The sequence below is a fragment of the Neocloeon triangulifer genome, unplaced genomic scaffold (genome assembly GCF_031216515.1).
Source record: "Neocloeon triangulifer isolate White Clay Creek 2 clone unplaced genomic scaffold, ASM3121651v1 ptg000014l, whole genome shotgun sequence".
Lineage (NCBI taxonomy): Eukaryota > Metazoa > Arthropoda > Insecta > Ephemeroptera > Baetidae > Neocloeon > Neocloeon triangulifer.
In genome coordinates this window covers 5248626-5270020 of record NW_026775556.1, presented here as the reverse complement: position 1 = coordinate 5270020, position 21395 = coordinate 5248626, and the positions used below count along the sequence as shown (strand labels likewise).

At 40.5% G+C, this 21395-nt stretch overlaps 1 protein-coding gene across 1 annotated transcript in view; it reads right to left on the bottom strand.

Moving 5' to 3' along the window:
- Positions 1–102: 102 nt before the first annotated feature.
- The window catches only part of LOC132202017 (zinc finger protein 493-like), a 59673-nt gene continuing 38380 nt past the window's right edge, over positions 103–21395 (bottom strand). The window contains exons 4-5 of the mRNA XM_059628631.1: positions 2637–3410; positions 103–1855 (exon numbers count right to left, since the gene is read on the bottom strand). Coding sequence (XP_059484614.1) covers positions 631–1855; positions 2637–3410 — 1999 coding nt within the window. The 3' untranslated portion in view covers positions 103–630. The remainder of the gene's footprint in view (positions 1856–2636; positions 3411–21395) is intronic.

Here is a 21395-nt window from a genome sequence, read left to right as displayed (position 1 = left end):
GCACCTCTTTCTGGCGGCAGTCCTGCAAAAATTATTTAGCCCATTGGTACTCTTGTTTTAGCAGGTTTAATTGGCTTTAGAAAAATCTTTTAAGCCAACATAATGATTTAGTTTTATCCTCATTTTGAATCATTGGTGAATGATTTGGAAATATTTTCTGATTTTATAAACAATTTCAAATTGATTATGAAATTATTGGGTGTATAGAAATTTAATTTAATTTTAGTAGTCATAAATCATAAGTTATTTTCTATTGATTTTGTCCTAAAATTTATGAATTACAATAATTCAACTTTGCATTACATAACTTTAATCTGGGTCTTTGATCCTTAAAACATAATTTGAAAAAGCTGGCTGTGCTCTTATAAACCGCTGTATTATTATTTTGTTTGTAATAAAAATTTTTGAGAAACAGGACAGTAATTCATAACTCTCCATCAATTTTTATACAAATCTTTCATTTATATATTTTTTTTTACCAATTTTATTTCATGGAGATAAACAATTAAAAAAATTAGCCTAGAGTTTTTTTTATATGATTTTTATTTTTTTAATTGATTCATTATTTTAATGCTTTAAATACCTAAAAACTTTCAACACAAAATCTACAAAAGTTTCATTATCCGTTTTCTACAAAAGAACAAATTGGCCGCAGATGGCCTCCTGCTCATGCTTCTTTGCATCCTTTGAGGTGCCAAAAGCCATCTGGCATTTTTGGCATTTGTAACTGGCCATGCTGTGACGCACCCATATGTGCCTCTTCAAGTCAGAGCTCCTTGTAAATGAGAGGTAGCAAATTTCACAAGTGTACTGCACCTCTGGACCAGCGTCTGAATTGTCCGAAGTTTCACCTTCGACGGCTTCGACCTCATCTCTGTACTTCAAAGGCGGCTGAGTCGCCGTTTTTCGTTTTTCCCTAACCACCGGCTTAGACTTTTTCTTTATTTCCTCATCTTTCTCTTTCTTCTTCATTTGCGGTTGCTGTTCCTGTGTGACGGATTTCACCGTCACAGTTTTGGTTGGCGGTAATTTTGGAAGCAACTTTCTTAATTTTGGCCTTTCATTCTTGATTTTTTCGTTTTTATTTTTTACCTTTTCCACTTCAATGCAAATAGGTATCATGGGAATTTCAATTGACTTTTCCTGCACTTTTTCTGTTTCTGGGTCTGCGAGACTCATCGTCTCACTGATGACCGCAATCGCCTGCGACCCCTCCAAAGTTTGCTTGAACGTCAAGTTCTTTCTGCACTCCTCGATTTTCAGTTTCCTCTTCTGGCAAACTTTCAAGTGCTCCCTCAGAATGCCGGTTTTCATCGTTTCGTAATCGCAGTACGGACACTGGTGTTTCCGCTCGACTTGCCGCGGATTTCCGTGCGCTTCGAACTGGAAGTGCTTCATAAAGTCGGGCGCGTTTTTGAACACCTTGGTGCACAAATTGCAGAAGGGCAGGCAGTTGTCGTCGTACAACAAGTGGTTCTCCAAGTTGTGCTCGCTGAACTCGGCCGGCGAGTGGAAGTTTTGGTTGCACTGGACGCACTTCATGAAGTGCGCCTCCAGCTCGTGCTTGTGCAGCCGCGACTCGGACTGGAAACGCTCGTTGCACAGTTTGCAGAAGAAAAAGTCAACGGCGTGCGCGGACATGAGGTGCGAACACAACGACTCGATCTTGTTGAAGGTGGTGGCGCAGCCCTGCGTGGCGCAAATGTAGGCGGGCGGCGGAAAAGTGGACTTGCGATTGTGGCCCTTGACGTGGCTTTCGAAGCCTTCGATCTGGCTAAACGTTTTGAGGCAAGTGCCGCATTGGACGAGCATGAGGGAGATCAATGTAGCGTCGCCCTCAAAGATCAGCTCCAGTCTGAAAATAAATATTTGTTCCGGTCAAACAGGGCTCGCCATTTTTGCGCCACTATGATTTTTTTTGCATTTTATGTTCAGCCAAATTATTGGGGATTTATAAATCTATAAGTTTAATGTTTCAATTTTGAGCTGCATCTTTTACTTTTACTTAACATGATTTGAAACTAAATTTTTTCCCACTTATATAACGATTTTTATCATTTAATTATCTGCAAATTGAAGTTAATTTATTAGGCCCATTTTTATATCAAAATACCTCTTCATTTTTAATCTCATTAGTTATTCTAATAAAATCATTCATCGCTCTTCTTTCTCTTCAATTTTAGAATGTTTTGGAGCAAAAAAATTGATCAGACATTGCTGGGATAACCTTTATTTATTTTTATTCTTGACATTGAACAAAGTTATACTAAAATAATGATACGTTCAATGGTGAGTCCTAAAACTTCAATACCAAAATGAATATTCATATTCATCTTTAAAAGTTAATAACCTAAAATTAAATGATAAACAAATTCAAGCATTGAAATCTCTATTAAAAATTATCCTCTTTGAATGATTTCCATCATTAAACCAAATTATACACAAGAGTCATTTATTTACTTCTATAGAAGAGCTAGTTTTGAGTGAGAATATTTTCTAAATATTTTATGGATCATTGAAATTTTTCACTAAACTCATCAAAATTGAATTTTTTATTTTTAATGAACCCAAAATTAGAATTATAAAAAAATAAGCAAAAGGCCTGGGCGGACAAGGTTTTCTTGGCCTAAACTAACCTTTCACATTTGCCATCATTTTTCTTTGGGGTGTTTTTATCATTTTTGTTTGGTTTTTTCACATTTCCTTTTTGTTTCCCATCAGTGCCTTTAGGTTTTTCTTTAGGTTTTCCAACACCTTCTTTAGGCTTTGCAATTCTCTTTTTAGGTTTTCCATCATCTTTGGGTTTTGCAACATCATCTTTGTTCTGCTTTCCATCACTTTCATTTGGTTTTCCATCATTTGCATCTGATTCGGCGTGCGTCAACACGTGGATGTGCAGATCTCTGAGCATGCGGAACTTTTGGTCGCAGATCTCGCAGTCGTAAGGCAAAATGTCGTGCTTGAGGATTCTGTGGCGGACCAGGGTGGGCACGGTGGAGAACTTCATGACGCACTGGTCGCACTCCAGGGGCTTCAGTTTGGGTTTGTGAGAGCGCACGTGCTTTTCGTAGAGGCTCGGCTGGTGGAACTTTTTATCGCAAAACTCGCACTGGATCTCAAAGAAGATGTTGTGCTGCTTTCGCATGTGCGTGGTGTAGAGGCCAAGCGTGTAGTACGAGCCGCTGCAAATCTCGCACTTGTACTTGTAGCCCTCCCAGTCAACCGTGGCCAGGTGCCGCTGGATGTGCGCCTCGAGCACCTCCTTGAAGAAGAAGAACCGCAGACACCAACTGCACTGGAGCCTCTGCTGTTGCGGGTGCCGCGACTTCATATGGCGCATGAACCGGTGGCCGTAATCATGGTTGCATAAGAGGCACCGCCACTGGTCCTGGTCGCTGTCGCTCCATTTTCTGCAAAATAGTTTGGCATCCTTCAGGATTCATTCAAAATTAAGCAAAAGCACTTTTGCTTTTAAAAATAATTTCGATTTTTTAATGTATTAGGTTTGGTAATTTTAAAAACAAATTATTATTGAAGATTGCAAAAGGAAACTTAGCCATGGTAGTTTAAAATAAGTGTTTCTTAATCTTTCTTCACTTGTAAAGGCTATTTCCCATGGGTATCGAAATATAAAAGCTCAAATCGTGATATGATAATTAAAAAATGATTTTTTTTTCAAATTCATAATTATAATATATAAAATGATTTACTATATTTATTCTTTGTGAAAACGTTTAAAATTTAATATAAACTTACTTGTATATATATGATAATTTTTTTGGATTTTTTTTTTATTTGCTACCTTCACATTTAAAAAAATCAACGGATTGTAAAAAAAGAAAATAGCTCCATATTAATATCCAAACTTTTTTTTTAAATTTTAAGGAGTATTAAAGAAATACAATGCAAAGTTTTCTAATTAAATTCGTCAAATTTAGAGTTTCCTTTTGGTTTAAGGATATTTCTTTTCTGTCATTTCCCTTCTCTCAATTAGTATGTATTTGATGCGTTTTAGTTTTAAGATAATTTATTCTTGTATTTTTTTGTTAATATCGAGAGAAAAATAATTTTAGTGTTTCCTTCGTAATTATAACAGGATATCTTCCAAGTTTCTTATTCAATTTTTTAATATTTATCATTGATTTTCATACAACACATTTTTATTTAAAAATTTTCAGCACCCATAAATTTTTCTGTTTTAATTTCTCTGACTTAATTGTGTGCAAGTTTTCTTATTGAAATAATAATTTTCATTTTTATAAAAAAAAATCGGAGAGTTTATTTCCGCCAAAAATAAACAAAATGCAATATATGTACATAAAATTGTCTCTCTCTAAAGCACTTTCGGGTTTTCTCATCTTTCAATCAGTCGGAAATGGCCTCCTGGTTTTGGCGGAAGTGCACCTCGACCCTGTGTCTTTTGAGTTCGTTCATGAGCATGAAGGTCTGCTCGCACTCGTCGCACTTGTACGGCATGACCTTGTGTTTGACCCACTGGTGCTTGCGCAGGCACTCGCGCTGCGTGAAGGCCGCGTTGCACACGTCGCATTCGAAGGGTCGCAGGCCCTGGTGCAGTTTGATGTGCCGGCGCAGGATGAAGCCGGACGTGTACGCCTTGCCGCAGTAGTCGCACTTGTGCGGCCGCTTGTCCGCGCTGTGCTTGACGCGGTGGCTGCGGAGGCCGGAGCCGTGGGCGAAGGTCTTGCCGCACAGCTCGCAGGTCAAGGGTCGCTCGCCGGTGTGCGTGACCATGTGGTTCTTGAGGTGCGACTTGCTGTAGGTGACCCAGCCGCAGACGCCGCACCGCACCTTGCGCGCCTCGGCGAAGTGCGTCTTGCGGTGCTGGGCCAGGTAGTGGCCGAAGGCGAAGCTCTTGCCGCACACCTCGCACGTGAACACGTCCTCCTGCGGCTCGTGCGTCTTCAGGTGGTACCTGAGGGTGGCGCTCGAGATGAACTGGCCGCCGCACTGCGCGCACACGTACGGCCGCTCGCCGGTGTGGCGGCGCTCGTGGATTTTGAGCATCTCGGCGCGCTTGAAGGTTTGCGCGCAGAACGAGCACTTGAACTTTTGCGGCTCGTGGGCCACGCTCTGGTGCCAGCGCATGCTGCTGTAGGTCGCGAACGTCTCGCCGCACACCCTGCACGCCTTGGCCGCGTGCTGCCGCCGCCAGTGCAGCCGCATCCCCTTTTTCGAGCAGCACCGCTCGCCGCACGCGTCGCACTGCAGCGCCAAAGCGCAGGGGCAGCGCTCGCCGCACAGGTCGCACCGCTCGGTGCGCCGCAGTGCCGGACGCCCACGCTTCCTCCTGAAATAAGGCACCATCTCTACTCAATTTTCAATCATTTTTTACAATTACATTTTCTTCTAAATTTTTGTTGGTTTGCCACTCTATCAAAATTTTGAGGCTTATTTTGTGACTGTTCTAATTCATCTGACTAAATTCATCGAAATTTCTTAAAATGATTTTGATGTTTTTTTTTAATGTCATTTTTATTTTGCCATAGAAATTTGTTTCTAAATATTTTTTACAAAATACATAAAAAATACCAATCGTTGATAAATCATTATGTGTTATTTATTTTTGAACTAAAATACCTTCAAATAGCTAAGATTTCAATATGTTTTTTATTTTTTTTATTCCTCAAGGTAAAAAACCTAAAATGAATGAAATAGCCGACTTTTTGTATTATTAAGTCCGAGAGCAACGAACACATTTGCTCATAAATATTGATAACTAAATTTGGCATTTTCAAACTTATTTTGCTAAAAAAAGTTAATACTTTTAAAAACGTTAATGATTTTTTGTTTTGTCTCAGTATAACTAGATAGATCATAAATAAGGGAAGCAGACAGTGACCTAATATTTATCAGATTTATCATATCACAAATTTTCAAACGTTTCCTTTCATTAATATCTCATTAAAAAAAAAATAAAATAAAAAAACGTAAATGACTGCAGTTTTTCATTTGAAACATTTTCTTTCAATTTTACTCAAAGGGCTGTTATGAGAGAATGTATTTTTTCATTAAAATTATACATCAACATATTTTGTATTTTAGTAATTCCAAAAATAAAAACTTCCTAATTTTTGTATATTTTTTTCTTATTTATTTTCACTTAAGCTTTCAACTTTCACAAACCAAAGCATTTTTATAATATGTTTAGTATAATTACATTTATACAAATTTTCCAACAATTCTTGTAAATTCCCTAGTGCAGAATTTAACAATATTTCAATTACTGCATATTAGTTAGAAAAACAAAATGAATCATAGCCCCATCGCAGCTACCCAAGATTTTATTTTTTTCTTTAAATTAATGTGCACGCAATGCAATTTACTAGGTATTTGAAAAACCAAAAAAATTAACTTTCTCAACTATATTCAATTTTTTATACTACTCGGCGTTTTTCACATGAATCACCACGCCGTGCACCTTCTTCTGGTGCTTTCGCATGTAGAAGCCGGACATGAAGCGTTTTCCGCACACTTTGCACTCGAACTTCTTATCCTGGGTGTGCGTGCGGATGTGGCCTTCGAGGTTGCTCTTGGCCACGAACGCCTTATCGCACATGGGGCACTGCCACTTGCGGTCGTCCACGTGGTACATGATGTGCGCCGCCAGGGTCGACTTGGTGTTGAACCTTTTCCAGCAAAAGTCGCACTTGAAGCGCAGCGCGTTCTCGTGGTCCGCCATGTGCATTTGGAGGCTGCGCTTCGACGCGTACACCTTGTTGCAGAGTTGGCAGGGCACCTTCGGCGGGCCCTCCGCCTCCTTCTGGCCTCCCCCGGCCTTCCTGACCGTCTGGTGCGAGCGCACGTGCTGATTAATGATGTGCGCCTTGAAATTTTTACCGCAAATATCGCACTCGACCATTTTGAAGGTGTGCTGGCGCCGCCGGTGCGACTTCATGGTGATGGTGTTGACGAACTTCTCGTCGCACAAGTCGCACTCGACCGTTTTCTGGCCGTGCAGCTGCTCGTGCAGGTTGCGCTTGTAGTTGGTTTTGAAGCCCTTGCCGCACACCGAGCACTCGTACGGCGAGTCTTCGCTGTGACTCGACTTGACGTGGTTGAACAGGGTGGAGCCGTTCAGGTACGTCTTGCCGCAGTGCTTGCACCTGTGCAGCTTTTTCTGGTCCACGTAGTGCACGGCGGCCATGTGCTCGCGCAGACTCGTCTTCCACAGGAAGATTTGGTCGCACAGGTCGCAGCCGTACAGCACCGAGCGCGTGTTGCCCGGGTGCTGCTGCGACACGTGCTCCTCCAGCTCGGCCTTGGTGCGGAACTTCACCTTGCACGTCAGACACTTGATCTGCCGGGGGTGCTTCTGGTCAATGTGCGCGTGCACCGCTTGCACCGTTTCGAAAGTCGCCTTGCAAAATATGCATCGGAAAAGGCGCTGCTGTTTCAGGTAGGCCGCCGCCGTGAGCCTGCAATTTATAAAAATCAAACTCACTTCTCGGTATTTGGCATTTTCAGGTTATTTTTTCTGCTCTTGGTTATTAATATTTTATCTTAGTTAGGGGTTTTAATCGCAACTATAAATTAACCGTAAAATGCGCATTCCTATTTCTTATCACTCTGAACTACTTATTTTAAATTTATATATTTCTTGTACACTACCGTTCTTTATTTTTGATCGCATATTATTGTCTTTAATTTTTTTCCTGCCTTTTCAATAGTTAATTTTAATCCTGATATATTCTAACTTTAAGCTCAATTAAGAGTTGTGCATTTGGCAATTAAAATCGTTTGCACTAATTTCAACTTTTTTCAAGTTCATAAGCAAAATATGAATTTTTTTAATCAGAATTTGTTTTTATCGCCTTTTTGAATTTTCAGAAATAATAGCACCTTCTCTGATAATTGCAAAATTCCGATATTATAACATTTTTCACTTCAACCTGTCAAAAATGCATCTTGTGTCAACTTTTTTGTCGACAAATAGATTTTTGTTGTAAGAAATTTCAATCCACTTTTGATGTTTACTTTTGAAACGCCATTTTATTTTATTGATTGTGAAACTTTTTACTGTATGATTTTTTTATAATACTTGTTCCAATCCAATAATTTCTAGCACTTAATCCTGATAATTTTTTATTTTGAAAGTTCTTTCAAAAAATTAGCGGCAATTTGATATATTTTTACTATCTTCATTTTATTGAATATAAAACTTCACAATTTGAAACAAGAGAGAATTTTACTGATCAACTTTGTCCGTCCTCGACTTGTCAAACATTCTGATGGAAAGTTTTCATGTGTCTGACTCTGGAGTGGTCGGTCGTGTACCACCTTTCGCACACCTCGCACTGAAACTGCTTTTTCTCAAAATGCGTGAACTTGTGCTTATTCAATGAGCCGCCGGTCACGAATTTCTTGCCACACGTTTCGCACTTAAAGCGCCGTTTGTTGATATGGAACATAATGTGCGTCTTCAGGGTGGTCTTGGTGACGAACGTCTTTCCGCACAGATCGCATGCGAACTGGCGAATGTTGTAGTGCCGCAACATGTGTATCCTGAGGCCTGTGGAAATGTAAAACTTTTTACCACACAAAGTGCACTCATGCTTGCGTTCGGCTGTGTCGGGGCGGTGCGAGGAGCGTTTGTGCGAGTGCAGCGCCTGTTTCCGGATCGTTTTGCCACAAATCTCGCACTGAACATATACCCTGGGCATGTGGGCGCGGTCCTTGTGCTTCCACAGAGCGGTCTTAGTCGCGTACTTTTTGAGGCAAAGGTCGCAAGGAAAGTTTTTTGGCCCGTGCTGTTTCTCGTGGGTTTGCAGTCTGTACTGCGTTTTGAAGGCCATTCCGCAGGTGCCGCAGACATAGGGTGATTCCTCTACGTGGACCGTCAATATGTGGTTTCGGTACCCGGGGTACCCTGCGAACTCTTTTCCGCACACCTTGCAGTTGTACCACTTGTGGCTGTGCACCGACTGCAAGTGGACGATCAGTTTGGATTTGCAGGAGAAGATTTCTGGACAGGCGCTGCACGCCACGGGCTCGCGTTTACGTCGCTTGGGCTTTTTTGGTTTTTCAGGCTTTTCAGGTTTTTCAGGCTTTTTAGGTTTCTCAGGGCGGACAGGCTCGTCAGGGCACTGGACGCGATTCGGAACTTTGGGCGCCTTGACCGGCTTCGGGTGGAACTTGAGAAAGTGGTTGGTAAGGGATTGAATGGTGCGGAAGAACCTGTCCTCCTTGCAATTGGTGCATTTGATTGTTGGCGGGTGCATCGCGTCCATGTGCTGGTGCACCATCTGCATGGTGGCGAACAGTCCCTTGCAATAAATGCATTGATAAATGAGCTGCGGCTCATTTGGAGTGGTCGCGGGCAGTAACAACAGCAGCCTGAAATTAAAAATTGTGCTGACTTTGCATTCTTCAAACTTTCTTTTTAAAATTGAAAGAAAATATAATTTTGATATTTTTAAATCACTTTGAATATTCCTGTTGAATCTGAATTTTAATCTGTTTTCAAGTGTAGGTTTTAAATTAAAATTTCAATTTTCCTCTAAATATAAGAGTAATATTTTTTATTAATTATGATCTCAAATTAAATTAGTTCTTTTGGTACTTTGCACATCTTTCTCTCTTTGTTTCAGGGTAATATTTTAAACTGAAATCATTGCTGATCCAATTTTAAATTTCAGTATTGTTTTTATTTTCCTTATATAAAAGTACAAAATTAAATCAAATTTCGCCAGAGTCAATAAATTGTTAGCAGATTTCATGAATATTGTTAAATTATTTATTCCTCTTTATGCTATAATTACTATTAGAATTTTTCCAAACTATTTCTGTTTGCTTTTGAATCTTCCTCTATTCAGATGGAGCAATAGTCTCTGTATAGTTCCAGTGCTCCTCATTCATGTGGATTTCCTTCTCACCCTTTTTTCTGAACTGCGACCCGCAAATTTCGCACATTTTGTGCGTCATGTGTCTGCTTTTGTGAACTGACAACAGAGCCCCACTGAAAAACTTGATCCCGCAAGTTTCACAAACGAAATCCAAGTGCGGTAGGTGAAAATTGAAAATGTGCCCTCGAAGGGACGATTTAACTTTGAACTTTTTGGGGCACAGGGTGCATCGGAAGGTGTCATATGCGCTGTGGCTGACGGTTTTATGATAGGCGAGGCGCCAGGAGAGAAATTCCTTTCCGCACTCGTCGCACTCAACGAACTCTTGCGGCTCGTGGTCCAGCTTTTTGTGTTTGCGGACGCGTTCCTTGCTCGGGAAGAGGCAGCCGCACTCGTCGCACTCGATAGTCGGCTTTCCGTGATTGGCCTCGTGAATTTTCAGCATTCCTCTTTCTTTGTACGACTTTCCGCAAATGGCGCAAACAAAGGCTTTGTCGATTTGGTGCTCGTTGAGCATGTGTATGGACAGGTCTACGTACTTTTTGAAGTAGGTGTTGCACACCCTGCAAGAGTGCCCTAATCTGTGTTTGTTCATTTCAGGCTTAGTGGCGAACGATTTTTTGCAAAGGTCGCAATCGTGCGTCTTCTTGGTTCTCTTTTTCCGACCCTCCGCCAGAGGGGGAGGTTTAGATGTTCCTGGAATTGGTTCCAGCGTTTGATTTACCACCTTGTCTCTAGTGAAGAGCAAAGCAGAGTTACTTGTTCCTGATTCAGGAATGTACAGAAACTGAGAAACTTGCGATTCTACTAGTTTTTGCAGTTTAGGGTTGTTAATTTCCAAAGTTTTACCTGCCTGCATTGCTTTTTCTGCATTTCTTGGCACCAATAAAAGCTGTGAAGTATTTTTCTCCAGAGATGTTTTTGTTTGTTTATTACCTTCAGGGTTGGCTACCAAAAGAAGCTGAGGGGCGCTTGTTTTGAATTTTTTTGGATCTTGGGGCTCAACTTCTGAATTTGCAACAACTAGAAAGTGAAAAGGTTTTGAAAGTTTCATATTTTTGGGAGGTTTGCTTTTCTCCACGTCTTCATTTCCTAGATTTTCTGCAGGCAGAGGAACTTGCTCTTCAATTGTAGGGGTTATGAATTGAGATGTTTTTGGCTGCTCGTCAATTTTGTATGGTTCGGGGTAGTTTTTACCCTGTTTGGCCAAAGAATGGGAGCTCAGCGTGTGCTTGACAAGGTCAGCGTCACTGCGGTATTTCGCCTCGCACAGTGGGCACTGCTTGTTTTTTGGGTGCTTCTCTTCAAAGTGGACCCTGATCAATTGCAGACTGGAGAACAAGGTGGAGCAAAAGCTGCACATGTAAAAGTGCACGTCTTGTCCTATGGTGGCCGGCGCAGTGGGCTCAGGTCTGAAATGAAAAATTCTGCTCACTGTTTACTGGGGATCTTTTCCGTTTTCTTAATTTTATTAAATCTTTTGACTTCTTAAAATTTTAAAATTCAGTGGGTTATTTTGGGTTTCAGATTTATCAATTTCCTACTTCATATAACAGAGGTGTTGAAATTTTTTTGTAATAGTTTGATTGAAAAATATTTTGTTCGATTTTCATTTTGGTTTTTATTTCAGCATTTCATATTAAAATAACACTTGAGGGCAGCTTTAGTCAGAAAGTTACAGTTGATTGAACTTGTAGGTTTATTTATGAATTTTAATTTATTGCTGTAAACATTTTTTTTAAATATTAACTCTCAGCATAAATTGTACATTTATATTTCAGTGATGAATACTAAAAAACTTTGAACTATTGGAAATTATTGTTAACTTTTGATACTTTTTGTACTTTAAATGAGACATGAGTTTATGGCTTTGATGGAAGAATTGTCATTTGTTTTGCTTTTCAAGATTTGTGTACAGTTTTGTGTCTTGCCAGGGACGATTTGGTTGCAAAAAAGTAGCCACACTCGTCACACTCATTATAATTGGAACTTTTGTCTTTGTGCTGATACTCGTGGTGGGCCAATTCGGCTGTACTTGTGAACGATTGGCCACAGGTGCCGCAAATATGGGGCTTCTTAATTTTGTGCACGACGAGCAGGTGGTTGCTGAGAGTGGCGAACTTGACAAACGCCAGATTGCAAACAGAGCACACGTGGGTCTGTCTGTGCGTTTGCAGCAAAATCTCAAAAGAAAAGGTTTGATCGCAAAGGTCACAGGTCCACACTTGGGGTGGATTTTCCTTCGCCACAACAGGATCAAACTGAATTGCAGGCGTCTCGTCAGGAATCAAATTCCCAATTCCACCAATGGCGGGTTGAATTTGTTTCAAACCCAACAACAAACTGCGTGGTTTTTTTGGCTGAATGATTAGTCCCTTTTTCTGCAAAACTTGCTTAACATTACAAATTAGAGATGATTTTTCCTGCACTCGCAAATCGGCGCAGTAACTGTGCTCCCAAGGCGACGAGACGCGTGCATGGGCAATTTTCACGTGGACGGCGAGGTCCGCGTACGTGCGGCTCACGAGTGAGCAGTATTTGCACTTTTTGTTCTTCGGGTGGTCCTTTCCAATGTGATCGAGCATTGCTTGCAGATCTACGAACGGCGCGTTGCAATGATAGCATTCAATTTGCTGCAACGGACCGGCGCCGGATGAAAAGCGGGGCAAGCTCCTGAAACGAAAAATTTTGCTCACTTGCCGATTGGTTTTTTTTATCATTCTTAATATTCTATTGATGAATTTTAAATTTTATTCGCAGAAAATATATATTGGTTTGCCTATTTAAAAATAGCGATTTTTTTTTTTTAATTGTAAAATTAACATGAATAGAATTTCCAGCAAGTTTTATGTATTTTCCATTATTTCTTTTTTAAATTTGCAAGAATTTTTGATTAATGTAGATTAAAAGTTTTTCTCCAGCAGATAAAATTAATATCAAAATAAATTCTTCTTTTATCTAATTTAAAGAAGCAGAACTTCTTGTCTCTTCTCCAGATCTAGTCCATAGATAATGTTTTAAGTTGGAAATTTCACCAATAAGTTGACAATTCTGTAATTTTGAAAGTAGTCACAATTTATTTTGAATCATTTGGAATCATATCAACATTTTATTTATTTATTTTTTTTAATTTTAGGCAACTTTTGATAAATTTTATAACAAGTTTTTTTGTCCATTCTTCACTTTATTTTCATTCACCAAATTATGTATTCGCACGTGGTGTTTGTCTCTGTCCGGCTTGTTCCTGTACCGCTGGCCACAAACCTCGCACGCGAACCTTTTTTCCTGCGAGTGCGTCAGCAAGTGCTTTTTCAAAATTTGATTAAATTTGAACCCTTTTCCGCACAACATGCACTTGAACTTTCTCTCGCCAAAGTGCAAAACCATGTGTTTGGCGATGGTGTTTTTCGTGTTGTAGCTTTTTCCGCAAATGTGGCACTCGAACCGCCGAGCGTTTTCATGTTCCAACATGTGGTAGGTCAGTCCGCCCCTGCTCGCCAGTTTGGTTCCGCAAATCGAGCACGCGTGGACGTACTTCTCAGCGTCGGCCACGTGCACCTGCTTCATGTGCTTTTGAATGAGCACCGCTTTGAATAATTTCCCGCAAATTTCACACGGAACGGGATTGTGGCGCGAGTGGTGGTACCTTTTGTGATTTTTCAGGGCAGCTTTGTTGGGCAAAATTCTTCCACAATCTTTGCATTCGATTTTTTCCGTGCTGTGGATCATCTCATGTCTTTGCAGGGCGCTCGTGTTTTTAAAGGTCTTTCCGCAAACGGCGCAAATGAGAGTCTCTTTGCTTTGCAAGTGGTAGTTCCGAACGTGCGCTTCCAGGCCTCCGTGACTTCCGTACTCGGCCCCGCACGCGTTGCACCTGCAAATTACGTTCTGCTCGGCGTTTGGGTGCGATTCCGATATGTGCTGTCGCAACTTTCCGTTTGTCGGACACGCCATTTCGCACAATCGGCAGCCGTAGAAGGCGGACTTCAAGAGTTGGGCGTGATTCGCCTTGACGTGATCAAGAAGGACCAAGTTTGAGGAAAATTTGAAAGTGGTGCAAAATTTGCATGCTATTTGATTGGGGTGTTTTCTCTCGGCTTGCAGTTCAGGCTTGGATACGCTAATAATTTTCTTTTCCTTCTTGGAAGGTGACGCAGCAGCCCGCCTGAAAGGAAAGGTTCCGCTCACTTAATGGTTTCAATTATGAAATTAATAGTTGAGGTGAAAAATAAGGGGTAAACTAAAATAAATGCTTTTATTGTATATATATATATATATATATATATATATATATATATATATATATATATATATATATATATATATATATATATATATATATATATATATATATATATATATATATATATATATATATATATATATATATATATATATATATATATATATATATATATTTTTTAGCACATCTTTGTTTTTTAAAAAATTTTTAAACTAATTCTCCACTAAATGGGATAAGTTTTTCCAACTGTCCTTATGTTCAGGTTGGATGGAAAAAAATCACAAAGGCACGATATCAATAAAATTTGATTCAAATTTTTATAGATTTGTTTATTTTATGCATTTTTATTTTTTTATCAATTAAAACGAAGCGTTTTAAAAAAAAAATAATAGTCAAAATGCTTTATTTTGAACACCATTACTCTCCCATCCGTAACTAATTTGGTTGGTTTTCATTTTAATAACAATGGATTCACAATTTTGACGTGAAAAAACTTGTGCAATAAAAAAATTAAATGTATCAAATATTCATTTTTATAATTTTTATTTCAATTTGTCTGATTCTCAGATTTGTGTTTTTCCCTCACGTGTCTGTTCAAACTGTTTTTGATATTGTACGCCTTGTCGCAAAAGTTGCACTTGAACTGTCTGCCGGTGTTGTGCGTTTGCATGTGGAGGGTCAGCAAGTTTTTGAAAAAGAAGCCCTGCCCGCAAACTGAGCACTTGAACTTTCTGCCACCCACGTGTTGTACAATGTGTTTGGCGATATTGGGTTTGGTGTTGAACCGAGAGCCGCAAATATCGCACTCGAAACGCCGCGCGTTTTCATGTTCGAGGAGGTGCGACACAAGAGCCCCTTTGTGGGTCAACAGTTTGTGGCAAACGGGACAATTTTTCGGTTTCTCCGGTTTTTGCTTCGCGCTCAAATGGACCGTCTTGATGTGTCTTTTGACGTCCAACGAGCGATACAACTTCCCGCAAATCTCGCACATGACTTTGGAGTTGTTCTCGCCGTGGCTGTGGTGTTTGTGGCTCTTCCACTTCCGCATGTTGGGCAAAACTTTGGCGCACTCCTCGCACTTGACGGGCTGGTCGCTGTGGTAGGTCCAGCGGTGCCGAAGGAGGGACACGGCCGTCCAGAACAGTTTGCCGCACAACTCGCACTCGCTGCTCATCGCCTCTTTTTGGTGCACTTGGCGCACGTGGTTGTTGAGGCCGCCGATGCCGTTGTACTCGCGGCCGCACAGGTTGCAGCGACACGCGCCTCGGAACATCGAGTGCACCTCGCTCATGTGTTGGCGCAGGTGCGTGTTCGAGGGCCACGCCGTTTCGCAGAAGCGACACCCGTGCGCCGCCGAACGCATCGCCTCTGCATGATTCGCCCGGACGTGCGCGACAAGTTCAGACACGTCGGCCAGTTTGGATTTGCAAAATTTGCACTGATAAAAAATGGGCAGGGCGGCGAAAAGGGGCACAGGCGGCTCCTCTGGTTCTGGGGCGCTGGGTACCACGATCTTGCAGAAGATTATTTTCTGATTGGTCATCCGCCTGAAAGGAAAGGATTTTCTCGCTCAGATTTTATTATTTTTGTTTTGTTAATATAATAACTGCTTTGTGCTTTTAATTAGAAAGGTTTATTTGCGCTTATGTTCTGTTTTGAGCTCAGTTATTTCTGAATAAATCTGAGAATATTTAATGAAATTTTTCAATAAAGAGAATTTTTTTTCATAAATATATTATATCTTTACTTTGATTTTGAATAACATGTAAAAAAAATGTTTGAATTTCTGCATTGCGTCTTTATTGAACATTCTAATTTTCTACAATTCATTCAAATAGCACAACGTTTAAAGTGCTCCTCCATTTCTTTCTTTTTGAAAAACGGCTGGCCACACGCCTTGCATTCAAACAGTCGCCCCTTGGGCTTATGCAACCGCATGTGCGCCATAACCTGACTCTTTCTATTAAACATCATGTCACAAATATCGCACCGAAATTTGCCTTGCAAATGAGAATAAATGTGAGAAACGATCCGTCCTCTCAGATTGAACCTTTTTCCGCACTCGTCACACTCATATTTTCGAGCGTTTTCGTGTAGTTTCATGTGAGCTTTGAGAGTGTCGTTTACGGCGAAGCATCGCCGACACACGTGGCATTGGAACTTTTTCTCTTTCTGACCGGGCAGGTGCGTCTTCATGTGTCGGTTCATGTAACTCTGGCTGAATTGCTTGCCACAAACCTCGCAACAAGCCACAATTTGGCTCATTTGGTGACGGCGTTTGTGGTCGTCCAGAGAAATAACGCCCGGATAAGTTTGAAAACAAATGTCACATTCAACAGGGTTCGGATTGTGATGTTCCTCATGCGCGTTCAGGTGAATTTTCTTTTTGAACGTTTTGCCACAAACAGCGCAGATGAAAAAACCTGGTTTTTCAGCCCGTTTTTTGGAATGCTTCTCTGAAATGTGCCACTTCAGTTGATGGCGAAATTCAAACTTTTTTTCGCACCCGGGCGTTGGACAGATTCCGGAGAAAGGGTGCTCCTTTGCCATGTGCTGCTGCCGCTTCAGGTACGAGCGGAATGAGGAGTCGCACAGGGTGCATTTTAGGTATTTCGGGTGCTTTGCCTCAACGTGCATCGTCACTTGGTCCTTGGTGGTGAACGTCATTTTGCAATAAACGCAGCTGAAGACGAGTTTCTGCCTGGAAAATCAATTTGGCTCAGACTTAACCTCTTGAATTCTTATTTATTTTCTTTTTTTTTGTAATATTTTAGTACATAAAATTGTCTGTAGAAATTACACCTTCTAGCTCGTTAATTATTTGTTAAAAAAGGCTTTTATTATTATTATTTTTTTACTTTGTGAATCTCAAGACTAGTTATTTTAAACTTAATCTAATAATTGTAACATTATTTCTACATAAGCCTTCTTCAATAACAATTATTGGGATAGAAGATATTATTAAAATGACATTATTTTTATCGTTTTATTTATTCCATTCTCACAAATCATATATTATTGATTTTATGTTGCAAATTTTTTTGCTCACAAAGTTTTAAAATAAACTTATAATTTAAAACTGATCATAACTGTGACCTCAGTTTAAATCAAGAAAAATATAAACCTCTCTTTGGTTTATTGAAATAAGATTGATTTCTAATTTTCAAAAGCCCATTTAGCGTTAATGAATTCGCATGTGAGCGACGGCATTTTCCTTGCGGGTAAAAACCCTGTCACAAACTGAACACTGATATCTGCCTGGCAGATGACTTCTTTGCATGTGGGCCATAATTCCGTATTTCACATTGAACCTTTTGCCACACAAGTCGCACTCGTATTGGCGCAAGTTTTCATGCAACTTGGTGTGCTTTTTGAGAGTACATTCGGAGGAGAAAAAGCGCAGACACACCTGACATTGGACGCTGTTCTTTTCCTCAGGCGGCAAATGAGTTTCTCTGTGTTTTTTCAGAAAGCGGAAGTTTTTTCCGCAAATCTCGCAAAATCCTAATTTTGGCGTGGATGTGTGTCGGCGTTTGTGATCTTTCAAAGTGAGCTCGCCTCTGTACATTTTGCCACAAACATCACATTCAAGATTTCTTAGTTTGTGAGATTCCTCGTGATATAGTCGGGACCGATTTGAGCTCCACTTTTTCCCGCAAACTCTGCAGACGAACACTTGTTTTAAGCGCGGCTTGCGAGGTTTCTTTCTGCGCTTAGAAGTCAGAGCTTCAAAGAGCAATTTGCAGCTGGGCGGTGGTTTGAATGTGTGTTTCTCGATCAAGTGATCGCTGCGCTCAGACTCTGATCGAAATTTGGCGTTGCACTGCGAGCACTTGATGTTCTTTGGATGGTTCTGCTGGATGTGCAACAACATCGGGGCTGATTCGGTAAACAGCTGGCTACAATAAATGCAGCAGAAGAGGCGGGTCAGCAGAGCAGGATGGCGCCTAAAAAAGCAAATTTTGCTCTAAATTGTGGATTTTTTTTCCCAAAAGAACATTATTATCTTAATTTTAGCCTTTTTATTTATGTAAAATGTAAAATATCCGTAGTTTTAGAATTTTCTTCAAAGGGTCATTTTGTGAAGAAAATATGTTTTCATTATAAAGGATTATTTTTTATGCCAATTTTCTTTTTCAATAAGATATTTCAATACAATTTTTTTTAATAATTGTAATCAATTATGCACGAATAGATATTAAAAGATATTTTAAATTAAAAAAATTAAAATCTGGTTTAATAAATTGTTTAATTTTTATTTATATCTTTTAGATTGACATAATAATAAAATACACATTGAAATGCACATGTTGAATGTATCTTTATTTGTTGGATTCATTTCCGAGAGGAATTGTAATTTCCAATTAGAAGCGGATTTTTTTTAAGGTGGGCTAATAATTCCTTAGGCGATTTCTCCAAGTTTGAATTCAAAATTACAAAATTTTTACTGACGAAAAATATTCAATTGGTATTAAAATTGCCTTCAAATTCAAAATAATATAAAGATATGTTACTTGTGTTTGTCTTGTCCAGAATTTCATAAAATGCAAAGTTTTGAATGCTTCAACATTTCAAACTTTTTCAAAAACGGCTGCCCACAAGATTTGCACTCAAAGAGTCGCCCCTTGGGTTTGTGCTGGCGCATGTGTTTGAAAATCATGTTTTTGTGAACAAACGCCTTGTCGCAAACCGAGCACTGAAACCTGCCTGGCACCGGCAGATGCGAAAGCACGTGCGTTGAAATTTCATTTCTCAGATTGAACTTTTCGCCACAGAAATGGCATTCGAGCCCGCGAGCGTTCTCGTGTATTTTGACGTGCGTGTTTAAGGCGTTTTTGGCCGTGAACCATTTCTGACACACCGGACATTGGAACTTGTACTTTTCCTCGTCGGGCAAGTGGATTCGACTGTGATGCTTGAGTCGAAGAACTGCGACTTGTTTTCCACAAACCTCGCAAGGGACGTATTTTGTGCGCATCTTGTGGCCATTTATGTGGTTTCGCATTGTGTGCGGCCCGGAAAGCATCCGACCGCAAATGTCACATTCAAGAGTTTTGGGTTTGTGAGTTTCCTCATGAACGGAGAAGGCAAATCGCGAGTTGAGCGACTTTCCGCAAACAGAGCAGATGTAAAACTCCGGGGGTCGTTTTGTACGTTGCAATCGGGTTGCAGGGTCGATATTGTGGTGCTCCTTCAAAACGTGCCACTGCATTTTGTTACGAGATGGGAACTGCTTGTTGCACCCGGACTTTGTACAGGTGCTGGGCAGCGGCATGAAAGGGTGCTGTTTGACACTGTGCTGCCCGCGCTCCTCGTCGGTGCGGAATTTGGCGTCGCAATGGTAGCACTCAAGGTTCTTCGGATGGACCTCCGCAAAGTGCGCCATCGCCTTGTCAGTGGTGGCAAACAGTTTGCCGCAATAGTAGCAGCGGTAGACGCGTTTTTGCGCCTCGGCGTTTGGCTCATTGTCAGTGGCGGGCCTGAAAAAGCAAATTCGGCTCAAGCTCTTCAATTTTTGAGTTGAATAATTTAAATTTATCATTTATTATATTGATGAATCATTCTATTTCAATAACGATTTAGTTTTCATTTCATTAAATTTGATTAATTTTGCAAGTATATTTCTGCCTTTAATAAATTTATATCAAAATAAAATTTTTAATTTATTAAATTATTTATCAACACAGTTTTAATTGATATAGCGTTAACCTACACATTCCTGACGAGTTTCGCATATTTTTGTAAATTTATCATTAAATACTTTCTTTAATTTTCTTTTTATAATTGGTAAATTGTTGCAATTTTATTTGCAGGTTTCTTCAAAAGCCAGTTATACTGATTTTATAAATTTTAAAATACGCAACAACCAAATAAATTAAATTCTTATTATTGTTATTTGTATTTTTGTTCGGTAGATTTTGTTTTCTTTCGACCACCGCTGAGAAAGATCATGCAGCCAAAATATGAAGAGCAGGATATTGTTTTTTCTTAAACAATGAAAAATCCATCGAGGAAAAGCCGATTTTAAATTCAAATCACCTTGTAATTTTGTGTCATTATTCTATTTTTTCTTTGGTTTATTAAAATTTGATTTGTTTACATTCAACGCATATTTCTGTCATTTCATTTTTTCGACATTCATAAATTATTCAGTAAAGAGTCCTTTTCTTGATTTGCTCGTTGTAATTGTGCACTTTTCTGTGGTGCTTCACTCTGTTGAGTTTTGCAAAGTACCTCTTGTCACAAAACTGGCACGCGTAAGGCCTTTCGCCGGTGTGCGAACGCATGTGCGAGTCGCGCTCGCCCTTCAAAATGAACCGCCTCTCGCACAGCGAGCAGGGGTACTTTTTGTCTCCGATGTGGTACATCATGTGCACAATGACGTGTTGGCGATTGTTGTACCTTTTGCCGCAAATGTCGCACTCGAAGCGCCGCGCGTTTTCGTGCAGCATCATGTGACTTCGCAGGGCCGAGTTGGTCGTGAACCTTTTGGCGCAAACGCAGCACGCGTGCTCCAACTCGTCCTTGCTGACGTGCGTCAACTTGTGCCGGGGCATGTTCCTGGTCAGGGTGCTCTTGCCGCACAACTCGCACTGCGAAATGCTGACCGACTTGTGCGACAACCTGATGTGGTTCTTCAGGGTCAGTTCGCTAGGGTACATGCGGCCGCACTGGCCACACTCCAGGGTGCGTTTGCCGTGGATGGCCTCGTGCCGGGTCAAATTGAGTTGCTGGTCAAAAGTTTTGCCGCAGGTGCAGCAAATGTAGGTCCGCGTTTCGCACAAGTGTTTTTCCAGCATGTGCAAGTGGATGGAGAATTTGCGGACAAAATTGCGCGAGCAGTGCGCGCACTGGAGCTTTTTCGGCTTGACGTTGTGCGCCGTAGAGTAGTGCAGGCGGATGGCCTTGATCGACTTGAACTTTTGGCCGCACACGATGCATTGGGACGCTCTGTGGCGGCCCTTGTGCGTGGCCAGGTTGCGCGACTGGATTATCGGGTGCACCTTCTCGATATGCGCGACGAGCAACTCGGCGTTCTGCATTACGATCTTGCAGACGCGGCACTTGTGCCTGCCGCTGCCCACAGCTCTAGAACAAAGATTTTCTTGCTCAGATTTTCCATCACCTGCTCATCCGTGTGTTTCAAATGGATTTAAATTATTTACTACAAAAACACTTTTAATTTGACAAAAATTAATTAAGTGTTCTTTTAGATCGTGAAATATTAAGGAACTTATGAATAAGATGTTTGTTTCAAGAGCCTTAAACTTCATTTTTTTTTCAAAGAA